At 31.5% G+C, this 15,254-nt stretch overlaps 2 protein-coding genes across 6 annotated transcripts in view; one reads left to right on the forward strand and one right to left on the reverse strand.

Moving 5' to 3' along the window:
• Positions 1 to 1,416: 1,416 nt before the first annotated feature.
• Positions 1,417 to 5,036, reverse strand: LOC148604901 (NADH dehydrogenase [ubiquinone] 1 alpha subcomplex subunit 2-like). Its single transcript, XM_088550500.1, has 3 exons — positions 4,931 to 5,036; positions 2,600 to 2,706; positions 1,417 to 1,588 (listed from the first exon to the last, which is right to left on the reverse strand). Exons 1-3 carry the CDS (start codon positions 5,020 to 5,022, stop codon positions 1,500 to 1,502), a joined length of 288 nt encoding a protein of 95 aa, XP_088406626.1. The 5' UTR covers positions 5,023 to 5,036; the 3' UTR covers positions 1,417 to 1,499.
• A 170-nt stretch (positions 5,037 to 5,206) lies between these two features.
• Positions 5,207 to 15,254, forward strand: part of LOC148604902 (serine/threonine-protein kinase Nek1-like) — a 40,769-nt gene continuing 30,721 nt past the window's right edge. For all 5 annotated transcript variants that reach the window (XM_088550491.1, XM_088550492.1, XM_088550490.1 and 2 more), the window contains exons 1-14: positions 5,207 to 5,575; positions 6,646 to 6,681; positions 7,493 to 7,553; positions 7,830 to 7,871; positions 8,343 to 8,398; positions 8,948 to 9,031; positions 9,224 to 9,291; positions 9,762 to 9,848; positions 10,540 to 10,594; positions 11,293 to 11,336; positions 11,909 to 11,989; positions 13,166 to 13,241; positions 14,217 to 14,331; positions 14,630 to 14,738. In XM_088550491.1, the coding sequence (XP_088406617.1) occupies positions 5,459 to 5,575; positions 6,646 to 6,681; positions 7,493 to 7,553; positions 7,830 to 7,871; positions 8,343 to 8,398; positions 8,948 to 9,031; positions 9,224 to 9,291; positions 9,762 to 9,848; positions 10,540 to 10,594; positions 11,293 to 11,336; positions 11,909 to 11,989; positions 13,166 to 13,241; positions 14,217 to 14,331; positions 14,630 to 14,738 (1,031 nt within the window). In that variant the 5' untranslated portion in view covers positions 5,207 to 5,458. The remainder of the gene's footprint in view (positions 5,576 to 6,645; positions 6,682 to 7,492; positions 7,554 to 7,829; positions 7,872 to 8,342; positions 8,399 to 8,947; positions 9,032 to 9,223; positions 9,292 to 9,761; positions 9,849 to 10,539; positions 10,595 to 11,292; positions 11,337 to 11,908; positions 11,990 to 13,165; positions 13,242 to 14,216; positions 14,332 to 14,629; positions 14,739 to 15,254) is intronic.

Raw genomic sequence — 15,254 nt, forward strand, 5'->3', positions numbered from 1 at the left:
ATAATGTTAAATAAATGATGAATGATGAAAGCTGCACCACTTTTGTATAATTTTCAATTCTAGTCAACATGTTCATACTCATATTAAATGAAGACTTAGCTACCAACTTCTCATCAAATTAATCGAAATTAAACAAATAATTATAATGTACAAAAAAATATTGCAAAAATGCATAAGGTAATATACAAAAAAAAAAAAAAATTAAGCACATCTTCCATTGCACAGTTGAATGCAAAATTTGCGACAGGATGGTCACATTATCCAGAGTGTGTCATGACTTTTTTCCTGTATAGAATCGTGATTACGTGTAGCATTAACTTCTAGAGAACTTATAACAAATGGGAAGACTGCATTATATTATTTGAACACTGATTTCACCTGTACACAAATTTTCTTTTATTCTGTCATACTCCAGTGGTCACCTACTGAAATTCCTAACAGGTAAATTTTTCCATGTGAAGGAAACAGTTTACTGCATGAAGGTGTCTACTTAAATGACCACAGAAGTTAAGCTCCATTGTTACTAATTCAGTAGAGGAATTCACTTAGCAAAACCTTGGGTTATTCCAATTCAACAAGGTCAGATCATCTGGTCACTCACTTTATAGAAAACCAATGATACATTAACTCCAATATTCATACCACTGGCATAACTGAAGAAAGTTTAATTAGGAAAGTGCTTCTTTTAAGACACACTGAATTAACTAGAAATACTGAGAGGAAGCTCGCAAAAAGAATTCTAGCCTAAACTTTATCACTTTAATAATTTCCCCTTGCACTGATCATATTCCAACAATCATTACTTTCTTTCACACACACATACATAAAACTAATTACCTTCCTAAAAATTTAGATGTCTCAAATTAGCTCCCTTTCCATGCATTTGATAATATTATATTCTTTTTTTATGGACATCTATATATTATGCTTTTATTTTACATTTTCCAAAAAAACAATTTACAGGTTTGTGACAAATAGTGCATAGCAGATGAGTGGGCAGATTAGGGAACAGACTGAAAGATAGACAGGGGTTCTCATACAAGTACTAGAATGATTGAGGTGCGAACTCTGTCTTGGTGATTGTTTTCAACCACATCAATTTCAAACTTCATATCCAGTTTTTATAATGACTTCATTGCTATAACACCCTGTAGGTCTACATGTAAATTTATGAAACTTTTCCAAGTGAACCATTTATAAATTTTGAAATAAATTCTTACCAATTTCATTCCTTTGCATTAAAGAGCAGACTTTGCACATATATACCTCAAGAGTTGAATGATTTTCAGTTTTGTAATGTTTGCATTTTAATATTTGTATCATATGCAAGACCTTGCTTTTGTTAGTCATGCTGTAATTATGTTTCTCAAATTTATGTCACTCTTTCCAACTGCAATATTTACACAAAGACAACAATTAACAACAATATTGATGTTTTATCACTACTATTTCTCTTTCACACTATTTACAAAAAACATACAGGTTTAATATCAAGTTCATCATGATCTCTGTGACAATGTTTTAATAGCTTCCAGCACTTGGTCTTTTGTCATGTTGCTTAAAGGTAGACTGTTCTCTTTACCATATTCTGAAATAAATGTAAATTGTATTATTAGGCAACCAATACTACCAGAATTGTTTTAATGTATCCTTTATTTTGGCTCAGGATAAATACCCCTTTCTCTGAAAAACAAATAATAAAATTCTAAGGTAACCCTAGCACTTGTATTTGATAGGATCATTTTGAATAAAATACTTTGCAGGGTGTATCTTGATATGACCACAGTTGTTAAATCCTGAACAATTAGTGAAAGTCAAGCTCCATCATGTTGATACAGCTCTAAATTATGATTGTGATTAAGTATTTGACACAAGATAAAAATTCAAACAGAATCAAAGTAGCCCCTTTTCGTCCCTTAATCATAAATGATTCCAGTAACAAGCCCAAAATCAATCCCATGGCACCTTGTGAGATCCATTCACTTACAGGTATAGTCAAGTTATCATCCAGATAAAAGGAAAGTGCTTGTTTCTGGCCCTCTTTTTGTCCTTATTCCTAATCAGCTTTACATAACCCCAAAAATCAGTCCCAGCCTTCCTTTGATGGTATGGTACCTTGATGTACAATATCAAATAGATTTTGTATTCTTTTCTCTTTTTGACCCCTACTTTTCTTAAGCTGTCCAAGTTTCAACCCTCCAAAATGCATCTTGGTTCCCATATTTTCAATTTTTTTTTTTTGTGTACTCTTTTTTCTTTGGTTTGCTACATAGTGTATGTATATCATCTCAGTTTCATGTGTTCACATTTAGGCCATGTTTTTTTTCATTTTGAAGCATTTGAATCATGCCACACAGCTTGGTATTTTTTCCCATATTAAGCCCCCCTCCCCCCCACCAAAAAAAAAACCCAAAAAACAATAGTCTTGTTTCTTGCAACATCCAATTATGGGAATGTTGTGAATTTTGAAAAATTGAATAAAGTCTTTCCACTGAGATTTTTAAGTTCTCAAAAAATCACAAAATCACTCCTAAATACAAAATATACAATATATAGAGATGATACATGTAATTCAAGAAAAACAAGATGTTCTACACACCATAGCGAGCATAGACTTTTGGTTGTACTCCACTGCACTCTCGGATCAGTATAGGAAACTTAGGGTTACTCTGTTTTAAGCCAACATAATGGTTTTCTATAAAGTCTCTGTAAAAAAGAAAAACAATTTGGTTATCAAAAGGAATTAACAATTTATAACTTGACAAAAGCCATAAAATACATAAAAAAAATATAATTTCACTGATAGCTCTTCCTTCTTGATTAATTTGCAGTAAATTTTTCCAACAGCAATGGTCATTAATTTTTCTAGTACTCATTGTCAATACTTGGTAAATTCTCATTTTCGGTTGTGATGTCATTCTTTAATTTGATTGGTGAATTGAAAGAATCTAAATTGACCGGAAGCCATTGGGAACTATATGTCCATATGCTAAGATGTAAAAATTTGTATTTTTCAATCATAAATACATGTATCTTTCAATGTAAAAATTAATATTAAAAATGCTTCTGATTATCTGTTCAAAAGATTGTTCAAAAGAAGAATATTTACCAACAATTAGAAGGAAGCCGCTACAGATTTTGAATTAGCTTTCAGGGTTCTACAAGTTTACCAAAGGCACATTTGAACCTTCACCCTGCTACACCTCAAAGTACCCAACTCAAGCCACATAAACTTTATTTAAAGTCTATATATCAAACAGGAAACATAAGGTCTGTAGAGCTTTTAAAATCAACATAAATGTCCAGAAAAGAGAATATTCTTCAAAACTGTGCCCTACTCATAAATTAGAGTTATGCTCTGTACTAATCCCTTTTGGGATTTGGCGCTGGAGATATTTTTTGTTTTGACCACCACCAAATTCCTTAAAATGCCCTATGTGTAGTATTTAGTTTGAGTCGAGGTTGAGTTGTAAAATTTTCCCCAAATACTACATATAGGTGCCTGTGCTTTATTATACTGGTTGTACAGTGTTTTTTTTTAACTTATAATGAATATCATTTAGTGTTCCTTCCAAAGACATAGTGTCATATAGTCTGAATTTCCTCTGATCCTGCAACCAAGTAGGCAGAGCTTGTTACCTTAGGAATGGAACGGAGCAGAAAGGATTTTTAAAACCGGAATCTAACAGAATATTTCAAAATTCCGCTGAAAAATTACGTACCCGCTACCCTTCCATTCCAAAAGTAACAAGCTCCGCCTACTCTCTATTATGGTTCAAAATGTCAACAAAACAGGGTCTCTCATGGAAAATTATCGAAACTTCAATAATAAATGTAATTTTTGTACCAAATTTGGTATTAGCATACAGGAAAATTATTCCAGAATCAAACTATACTCGGCGTCACATAAATAACATACTATTAAAATTTGAATAAAAATATTTTCTACGACTTTATTGACACCTACCGTCGTTTAAATTGTCTTAAATGACTTGCTCATTCGCTGAGCCAAACGGCTTCTCCCTAAACATTGAATCGTTAAATTCCGGTCAGATTTTAATTCTCGGTGCCAATATTTACATTGTAAAAAGTCGGCCATGTTTACAGTGATTGGGTTGCTAGGAGATGTTGTTTACATTTAAATGGTTTGTCCAAAAACCGAAGAACCCAGAATGCATTTCGGCATTATTTCGGATATCTCTGATTTATTTTACGCGAACAATGTACAATACCGAGAAGTTGATCAAGCAGACACCGGAGTTCGACGGGAACTTACGAACTTCGTTTGTAAACAAATCGTCCCGTAGAAACCAACATGGCGGATATTAGTATGGGATTTTCCCGTAAGGATTTGTTACGCATGATTTAAGCTAATAAGCGACTTGTTTAGGGAGAAGCCGTTTGGCTAAACAAATGAGCAAGTCATTTAAGACAATTTAAACGACGGTAGGTGTCAATAAAGTCGTAGAAAATATTTTTATTCAAATTTTAACAGTATGTTATTTATGTGACGCCGAGTATAGGTAGGTGTGACATGCACAATTTCAACTTGAAAGTCGTTGAAGGGCGATACTCTGTGGTACTGCTAAATCTCCAACTCTTTGTATGGCACATTGTTCTGACCCCAACTGACATATCAATATCCAAATAAAAAAGAGGAGGGTTGCAGGGTCAGAGGAAATTCGGACAAAGTGTCATACAGATAGAGCAACTATCAGTATCTCTGAACCTAGAAGTCTGTTGGTTCAAATGACTGACAACTTGATAGCAAGTTTTAGTAAGTTTTTTATAATGTAAATAACTGACATGACTGATAATGTTATGAAGGTCATAAAATGAATGCAATTACTACGACTTCTTTCAGTTCTAAAGAGACTTTTCGAGGCAGTTAACTTTTCACCGGATACATAAACGGATAACAGATGCTAACCTGACTCCTTGACTTGCAGCAGATCGCTGACATAAATGTATTCTTAATTCTTTCAAGCTCTGTCCAAAACGAAGTGCTTTAGCAGACGCCATTTTGAAACTCGCAAAATAAATGGAACGAAAAAAAAATATTTTGTAGAACATGACAATCTTTGAATTCATTATGCAACACAAAGCAAATATACTTAAAAACTATAGTAAATTATTGTGTTTATACATGATTTTGTCAATAAGATCATATGTTTAAAAAATCGTTCCACTGGAAAGTGTATAATTTCTAATTTAAGAAACTATGGAAGATTTGTACACTTCCGGTCGAATTCTTTAAAAAATGAACTGATATAGTAATGATAATTCAACGAAAGTCTGTTTTTTAGATTTGATAATATGTAAAATTGGTTGCACGAAAATGAAGGCTGACACTTTTAGGTTATAAGAATTTCTCAGCCGTGAAGAGACTATTGATTTATTAACTACTTGAATTTATAACTTGCACTGCTTGCATTTTCACTTTCTAATTTTTATAACAATGGACAAATACGCCAAAATTAAGAACATTGGCGAAGGTGCCTTTGGAAAGGCATTGTTAGTCAGGGACAAGAAGAATAGTCATCAGTATGTTGTTAAAGAAATTCCCATACACAAGGTAAAAAGTGCACTGTTTACAATATTTCATTTGTTGTATCAACTGTTCCATTGACCTTCAATAATGATGATCAAGTATTTAAATGGGGTCAGTATACTCCTATTCAATTGAACAATACCCAACTTTTGACAGCACACATAATTGATTTCCATTGACAGGTAATTAGGTTCATTGTAATTTTTTTTCCATTTAAATGCACCGTGATGTGTTAACACCTGGAACCTGAAGTGACAGGAATGTCATTACACCTCAGCATCGGTTCTTGAATGGAATGTACCATTTTTGTTTAAAGTTGTTTTTTGAGAAAATAGTGAATTATATATCAATAAGTAGTTCTCCATGGCCTGTCTCTAAAATAGTATTACATAATAGCTGCAGAACCATAATTCAGTCCCAACAGACAATACAGCATAAAAGCAAGAAAGTTTTATTTATAGTCCCTGATTATACAGTAACGTGTACAAATAACAAAAGCTCTGTAGTGCTTTTAGCCAACTATATTATCAAGTACCATTTATTTGTGATCGGCTCACTATTCGAAGCAAAACGTCTTGTTTGTTTTGGACTATGAATCATTAACACACACTCACAAAACAAAAAGATCAAACCCAATCAAGATCATTTGATGCTTTTCTTATTCTTCATGGTTGAAGTACGTCATCCAAATTCAACATGTTTACCACAAAAACTTGGTAAAAAATTTTGGTTAACATGACTTAGTGGGGATTACATTAAACATTGTCATGACAGTTTAGTTATAATATGTTGTATGAAGTTTGGCTCTGCCTTTGAGGGATGGAGCTATTTGTTGATAACTTTACCGCTGTGTTGTTAAATTGCTGATGTTTCAAGTAACAGGAATCTGGAAGACCTATGTGTCTGCTGACGTCACTTCCTAAAAATGTCACATTTGACAGAATGATTATGAGCCATTTATGTTTTGACATGGAATGTACATAACTATGAGCAGCTCTGTCCCTATCAATGTTCACCTACATGTTATATGTAAACATCAAGTGTTTATGTTACACACTGTATACATGTATTTTAATTGCTGATTTTTTTTTTAGATGAAAGCCAGAGAAAGGGAGGATGCAAGAAAAGAGGTAATTGATTTAATATATATGTACACAGCATATGATCCAGAAGGTGGTTATGGTTTATCATAAAAAATATGGAAATCACTGGAGTGCCCCCCTCCCTTTAGGCTAGTTGGCTTTTCCTCCCATTCAGAATTTCTGGATCAGCCACTATACAGTGTGTAGGAACTTGTAAAATGTTACAATAAATATATATCATCAGGGTAGGAAACTCACTCAAATTCTAGCCAGTCCTGAATACAATTTTTCAGTAAATTTACTATATGGCTATATAAATGTTTGCTAAAATTGGCCAGTCCTGCCCAAAAATAGCCAGTCACGGGCTGGCGGGCAGGCTACTATTTCTAACTCTGATATCACTCTGGGACTTTTGCAGAATTTAGTTGGATTCAAATGGCTGCCTCCCCAAAATGTTAATAGAGATATTTAATTTCCATCAATAGGTCAAATAAAAGACCATACATGTACATGTACATGTAAATGATTTATATGATTTCTACATTACTAGTTTTGTATCAGATGAAGCATTGATACATGTACAAATGCACATGTATGAACATGATGTTTACAAACCTTTCTCTGTTTTGTCAGGTCTTTAGACACTCAAAAGTACTTTTTGTTGTGATTGGAACTTTATAATTGAAGTGAATGTTCTATTTATACATTTGGCTTTGCATTAAAGTTCAGTGATAAATTTTACCAGTTGTCTTAAAAACTTAAGATACACTTGATGAAGAAATTAAATGTTCTTTTATGCATACATACATGTAATGTATAAATATATGTTATGTGCTTTGCAATTTATGATTGATTTCAGGTTTCTGTTTTGGCTCAAATGCATCATCCATACATTGTTACATACAGAGAATCATTTGAAGGTATGTTTAAAGAAATGTGAAAAAAGCAATGAGTGATATTGAGGCAATAAATCCTAATTCAAGCTGAAGAACCTTAGGAATTCTTACAATTATAATACAAATTCAAATCAAAGATACTCCTATTTTTTTTAAGGTTATGATTACCACTGTTTAATTTCTTGTAGTTTTAAATTACTGATATTGCTATGATTGTTTTGTGTATAAACTGTTCAGTATTTTTTCCTTTTTTCAGTTCATAATACATTATACTTACTGTATGTCTTCTTTATCGTTTAGAAAAAGGATATTTACATATAGTAATGGATTTTTGCGAGAAAGGTTAGTAGCTGCAAAATACCGTAACTCTATGGTAACTCAAATATTGTAAGTTGGTTAACTTGTTTTTTCCATCGTGTTTATGTTAATAAAGTAACACATGAAAGTTGTTAAGACTGAACTGTGTGTACCTATACAATTTTATTACCACTGATGAAAATTAACATCAAATACTAAGTTTTTTTATTGTAAGACTATACTCCAATTCACACTTCACATTTTGCTCCCAATGACCCCAAATTTTACTCAGGATGATCTATTTATGTCAGAGAAAGAAAGTAATTCTTGCTTGTGACATCATTAATCTTTTGGTCGAGGGAAAATTTAGAATAAAAAAAAAAGAAAAATGTTATAAAAAAAATGTTTTTTGCAATGGCAGATACAAGTGCAAATACATCTGTTGGTGATATTTTAATCTTTGGAAGCAATTACATCAACTATTTATTTTGTAAATGTAATTGTTATTTTTTGCAGGAGATCTCTACCATAAAATAAGCAGCCAAAGAGGAATACTTTTCCCAGAAGATCAGGTTTATATCCAATGTAGTGTGACATGTCTATTGTCTGAAATTCTGTCATTGGGCATACCATTTTAATTTTCAAGATGAGACAATATAATGGTAGCATTTGATTTTTGATCTTGTAATTTACAAGTCTAAAATAGATAAATATTGAACTATATCTGTCAAGTGTTTGGAAATTTATGAAAAAAATCCTTTTCATTTAAACAAAGCTCTGAAAAAGATTCAGAGCTCTGAGCTTAAATACCCTTCCCCATTTTAAGTCAAATTTTGCTCCTGGATTGTTGATTAACCATATATTTTTGATAATGAATACTTATTTTTTTGTCAATGCAAAATCTTACTTAACCTCTGACACACTAGACAAATTAAGGAGTTTCAATCAGAAGCACTCTGAACTCACTTCCATAAGAAGTTTGTGGGTAAGGAGAGATAACCCAAAATATTTTTTTTTGAAATGCTGTTAGGTAAAATGGTTCTAGAATTTTTTTTTCTACTTTTGTCTTTTTCTATGATTTATTTAGATATTTGCATGAAGTTTTTTAAATTACAATTTAGGTTATGGACTGGTTTGTACAGATAGCTCTTGCCATCAAATATGTACATGACAGAAAAATCCTTCACAGGGATATAAAAACTCAGGTACGTACAATATTTCTTATTATTTTATATTCTACAAATATCATGTTAGTTTATCTGCTGTTTCAATTTTTACTGCTCAGTTTTATATATATCATGTTCACATTATATTGATTTCAATTTGAGATATTGAATATGTTCTGACATGTAAATGTAAGCTAAGTAATAAGTCTTTTATTTTCTCATCTTTTTCAGAATATATTTTTAACAGCAAATGGCACAGTCCAACTTGGGGACTTTGGTATAGCTAAAGTACTAGGAAGGTAAAATATAAATATGTTTTGTCCTGGTTACATTTTGACACTGAACGATATAGCTAATATGAAAAGAAAACTCAAACTCATAGACTTCAACATCATCACGAATCAGTTGCAATGATCATTTACCTGACATCTAGTCTTCAAAGATTATCACTACTGTTCAGAGATTAAGATTTTGTTACAGAAATGACAGAAGAAAAATAGTTCCTCACATTGTTCATTAGATCAACATGTACATGTCAGTTACATATGAACCTTTATCGATCCAGTGTTTTCTCTGAAAAAGACAAACAATCAGCCTGTGTGATCTACTTGCTGTCAAGATATACTAAAAAAAAATCATTATTTGTGTGTTTTTTTTTTTAAGTCTGAAAATATTAAAAAGTAATCTACGTCGTCTGTTATATTGTATTGAACTAGCAAAAACCTTTACCTTATAGCATAATAACAACTAAATTTTCTGTTTATTACAGCACAGTAGAGCTAGCGAGAACCTGTATAGGTACACCTTACTACCTCTCTCCGGAAATTTGTGAAAACAGACCATACAACAACAAAAGGTTGACTATTATACAATGTCATATACATGTTGATATCAATATGTGATGTAATTGGTTAGCAGTATGACAGTAAAATGTGGCTTTTCCTCAGACAAGCAATAATGTTCAGATCTATACTTTAGTCAGTTTACTGGCCTTTGAAAAGGAGAAGTGAACATTTTTATATTCAAACCTTAAGAAAAAAATTTATCAATGAAAAATTTGTTAAATTCAGAATTTAAATCACTTCCAAAGTGGTTTATGTTCTGAATAGCCCTTATTTTGATTTTACATCTTGGTTTACACATGATATGTCATTCTAGAATGCAATTTTGTTTGTTTTTTGACATTTTACTTTGTATAGTACCAGTTTTGAAAGTGTCAATATTAAACACACTGTAACAAAGTTAAACAAAATTGAAATAATCAATCCAAAAAATTCTTTGGCCCAAAAATAGAACAGATCTTCTTAGGCAGAATTTTGAATGAATGATTTAATAATATAAATGTACTTATAGCCATGTATTGCTTTAGTCCTGTACATGTATAACATTGCAGGACATATTTATCTCCATATGAATCTCAAAGCGAACATATGTTTCACAGAATTAAAACCTAGTTGTATTTCATAAGCCAAAACAATGCTATGATTGATTATAATTTATATAGCAAAAGTGTAAACACTTAATCTTATTCATATGTTTACTTTCAGTGATATATGGTCCCTTGGTTGTGTATTATATGAAATGACAACACTCAAACATGCTGTAAGTAATTATTCTATATGTAAATAATGTCTATAACACTCAAGAACATGTTGCAGTGTTTATTGTGGGAAATGCATTTTGGGCTATTTCAGAATTAATTATGAGGAGGGGGGTTGTCATTTAAAATAGTAAGCTTTAACAATGAAAGAAACTAATCAATGAAAATTTTATGCATGGTGGGGTCAAATAAAAAGTGCTTCTTGACCCTCCCCATTACATTTATTTCTGGAATGGCCCTTATCTACTGTGTCATTGGTTTACTTCTATATTTGTTTTTAGAAAAACACCCCTCAACCCATATAAATCTCAAAGCCAGGATATTATATGGGAAAAGCCATGTTATTCAATAGATAACTTTAGTTACCTGACCAGACCACAATATATATGAAATGAAATAAACACAGATGCTGTATCTTTGACACAACGTTGGACATTTATAATTCAAAACTTCATGGTTAATTTTTACAATTAATCTTAATACGTTCCTATGAAATTTTCTACAAATTATTATGTCTTAACTTAATTGTAGAGTTTATGAAAGGCACTGCTGATTGTTTTTTTTTTATGGGAAATGGAACCTATGAAAACTTTCTTGTACAATGTATCCAGAAACAAATGGCAAAGACCATTGTTCTTGATAACCAATGTTAGAAATAGCAATGATCATCTTTGACTTGTCATATTCTCCTTAATTTCAGTTCGAAGCCGGGAATATGAAAAATCTTGTTCTAAAGATAATCAGGTAACTACAGTACTTTACAGATTGCGTTCATGGTCTCTTAGATCTTTTGTTAGGAGTATAGAAGTACATAAGTGTAGTAAAAGTAATTGATTTGTCTCCGGGACTCCCTTTTCCCTTTTGATGATGCCTCATTACCCATTTAGACCTCCATATCATGAAACAAAAATAAAAAAGTAAACTTTGAATGATTTTTTTTCGATTCATAAGTATGTGAAATGGCAGTAAGAGATTTGTGGTATTTTTGTAGAGTGGGGTTGCTGTCTCTTTGACATATTCACCATATCCATTCTTGTTATATTTCCTACAACCAATAGTAGATTAATACTGCTTTCTTATACATATATATTGTAATTTACCCCTTAGTACCCAACTTACTGTTTTGTGAAAAAAAAATTCTGAAGAAATGAAATCCAAGAGAATACAAGCATAGCTTGTAATATGTCTTTTTCAGCTTCAAATGGGAAAACATGAATTTAAAAAGAAAATTCAAATACATGTAGAACAACCTAAACTAAATTTTACTGGTATTTGTATGCTAGTTAATTGTAATGATTGTTTTAATGATTTTGTAGAGGCTCCTACCCACCTATATCTCCTAAATACAGTTATGACTTAAGAGGATTGATAGCCAAGCTATTTAAAAGAACCCCAAGGTTTGTACTAAATAAACTATGTGTTATGTTCTTGACACAAATTTATATGTGAATTGTTAAACTATCCTATTACGTAACAAACATGTGTGATATATGGGTTTAAAGTTCTAACAATCAATACACCAGTCTTTATTTTCTTGTATTGGAAACCATAATTCATTCTTATTTAGGGTCTACATATGCAAGAAGTTTATTCTTTTTTTGTGTGTATATGGTACACAATTTTACATTAAAGGTCTTCAGTGTTGTAAAGCATTGGGCACTATTTGGAGATCACTGTACCAGTAATTACAAACATAGAAATGAAAAATCATGTCTAATAATGCAAAGCATAGATAAATATACAGCTGCAGTACACTGAAGCCCATGGTATAATTTTCTCTTTCATTATTTTAAGACCTATAACTTTGAAGAAAGAAAATAATTCAGAGTTATGGGACTTTAAACAGCATATTAAAAAAGGGGGCATGTATATTATGTACTTAATGCTGCAGGTTTTTTTTATTATGTCAGGATATTTTATAGGAGTTTACTTTTCTTTCTCATAATTGTATTATACCCCTGCTCCATAGGAGGGAGGGTAAACTGTGTTTTACCTGTGTTTTTTTTATCTCTGTAATGATGTGATTGATAATTGCATTTTTCAAGTTTCATGACAAAAAATTAACAATGGTAATTTACTATGCACATTGTAATTTATGTCTGTATGGATATGACGAACATTAAATAAACATTTCACTGGTACTTAAAGAATTGATGTACATTTACAAGTGCATTGGTTAAATTATAACTTTTTTTGTATATGCATTGTAAGTGTTTGTTTAAAATCTATATTGTCTACCCTATATTGCATACTTTATATCACACCTCTTAGACCTATATCGCATACCCTATACCACACCCCTAGACTGATGTCTCATACCCAATAACACACCCCTTCACAGACCATACTTGAAGTATGGTTAAAATATACAATACAATGGACATGATATTTCTTTACCTGCCAGTGGCTTGGGGTGATATAGGAGTCTGGGTTGATACCGCTTGTGATACAGATTTTGACATGTAATATTCAGTATGTATTGAAATAACTGACACAATGTTTTATTTAATCATGTACCAGTATAAAATCATATTTAAATTTCTTTCTTTTCCCTTAAATTATGACTATACCAGAGACAGGCCATCAGTAAACTCTGTATTGAAAATGCCATTTGTACAAAGGAAAGTACCGAAGTTTCTGACAGATGAGGTTTGTATTAAGTTTTTAAATATATACACTCTACCTTTAAATCATTCATCAGTGTATTATACTTCAATAATTATTTCTAATAATCTTTCTCACCAAAGACCAATATGGCTAGCCTCGGATTAATAACTAAGCCGATACGGAAAAAACTTTCGCAATAATACTATAGAATCACCTTGCATAAATAGCGGACAGTCCATATTTATTCAATCTTTAGGAAGCCAAATGTCATCTTGATCTTTATCAGTATGATACAATACATGTATCAGTAAGAAAGCTTCATTGATCAATGGTTATACCTCTATTATTAATGTAATTGGAGTGCTTTTAGGTTACATTGTACAGTTAATATGACTATAGGCTTTAGCTATGAGGGACAGGAGTCGGCATGGATCCCGGGAGACAGGGAGGGGGGCAAGAAAATTTAAATCATCATTGAATGTTAATTATAGAATAATCAATTAAATATCAATTCTAATGGTACAAAAATGTAACTATATTTTTTACCTTTTTCTCCCTGAACATTACACATTGCTATTTTTGATATTTATGTCAGCATATATTAAAAAAAGCATTATTAGATAGAAAAGTAAAAATGTTAAGTGCTTAAGTGATAATTTTGCCTGTAATATTTTATCATCCTAATGTTTGTTCTTCTAACTTGCCTGTTATTTTCATTATCGTATTTTTATCTACACTTTCATTGGCATTAGCAGCTATTTCCATTGACGGTATGACTTAATAGTAATACTGAGTGTAGCATGCTCCTAGAAATATGTGTTATAGTTTGTGTCTCAAGCTTCAAAGCTAATCGTGTTCTATAAAAATAATCTTTTGTATTATATACTTAAACTGCATTTGCAGTGTCTATATCATGTATATTTGGGAAAGTTTGAATTCTTGCATTACTAATTATCCACAGAATTTATTGTCCATAAATAGAATGTTGTTGCCTTTAAATGAGTTATTTTGTTTTAGCAAATAGCAGATGAGTTTAGTCACACAATTATGCATGGCCAGAAACTTGGACATAAGCAGAAGCCCCCAAGTCCTGGTAATAGAACCCCTGCTCCAGGACAAAGACCTCCTTCAGGTAATATATACAGTGTAACAAATATTAAGCTGTTGAAAATGGTTGGCCCTGCCTGTTATTATCAACCTAACTCATTTAAAAAATAGAATATCAGAAATTTTAAGAAGTTACACCAAAATATTCTAAGATGTATTGTTTATAATTTGATATCTGCCATACTCGGAATATTAAGTTGTTTATATATTAATCCTGGCATCAATTACATGCACGTTAAAGAAAGTATTTTATTTTCACCTGATCAATAAAATTAAAATGAAGAAAAAGTATTTTCTCCAATTTCAATTTTCTTTTGTAATAGCTGCTGCACGACGTCCATTGCCTCCGAAGCCTACACCTGCAGCAGCACCTCGCAAATATAATCCAGCAAATATATATGGTGCTCCTGTAGCCAGGAAATCTAATGAAAGGTCAGTAATTAGGTCATGGAATAATTGTGATCTATTTAAATTTTTTTTATTATGAAATTAATTTAATACTAAATTGCTATTTTTTGTTCAATTTACAAATACATCAATACTTAAGAAAAGTTTTACATCTAGTTGAAATAGACTAGCACCAATTTCAATACAAATCTAGGTAGGCTACTGAATAATTTAAATAGCACTCTAGGTAGAAATCTGCCCTACATAATACCAATGTGTTCTATTTAATTACCACAGAACACCTGTGTGATCTTTTGGGCAAATTTATTCAAACTTCTCAGTAGCTAACCTAGATTTGTATTGAAATTGAAAGTGGTCTATTTTAACTAGCTGTCAACATTTTTCAAATGTTCCTAGGTTACTTTTTGTTGCTATTTTCATTCTCACTTTATCTTCCTCCAATACACTATTATGTTACATTTTGTAAATTATTGCATTTACAGTGTATTTTTTTCATTTCATTTTTGGTTTGAAAATGATAAAGTCCTTCTTTGTTAAAGA

Source organism: Perna viridis, chromosome 10 (assembly GCF_037379345.1).
Source record: "Perna viridis isolate PV_CMFRI_1.1 ecotype Kerala chromosome 10, ASM3737934v1, whole genome shotgun sequence".
NCBI lineage: Eukaryota > Metazoa > Mollusca > Bivalvia > Mytilida > Mytilidae > Perna > Perna viridis.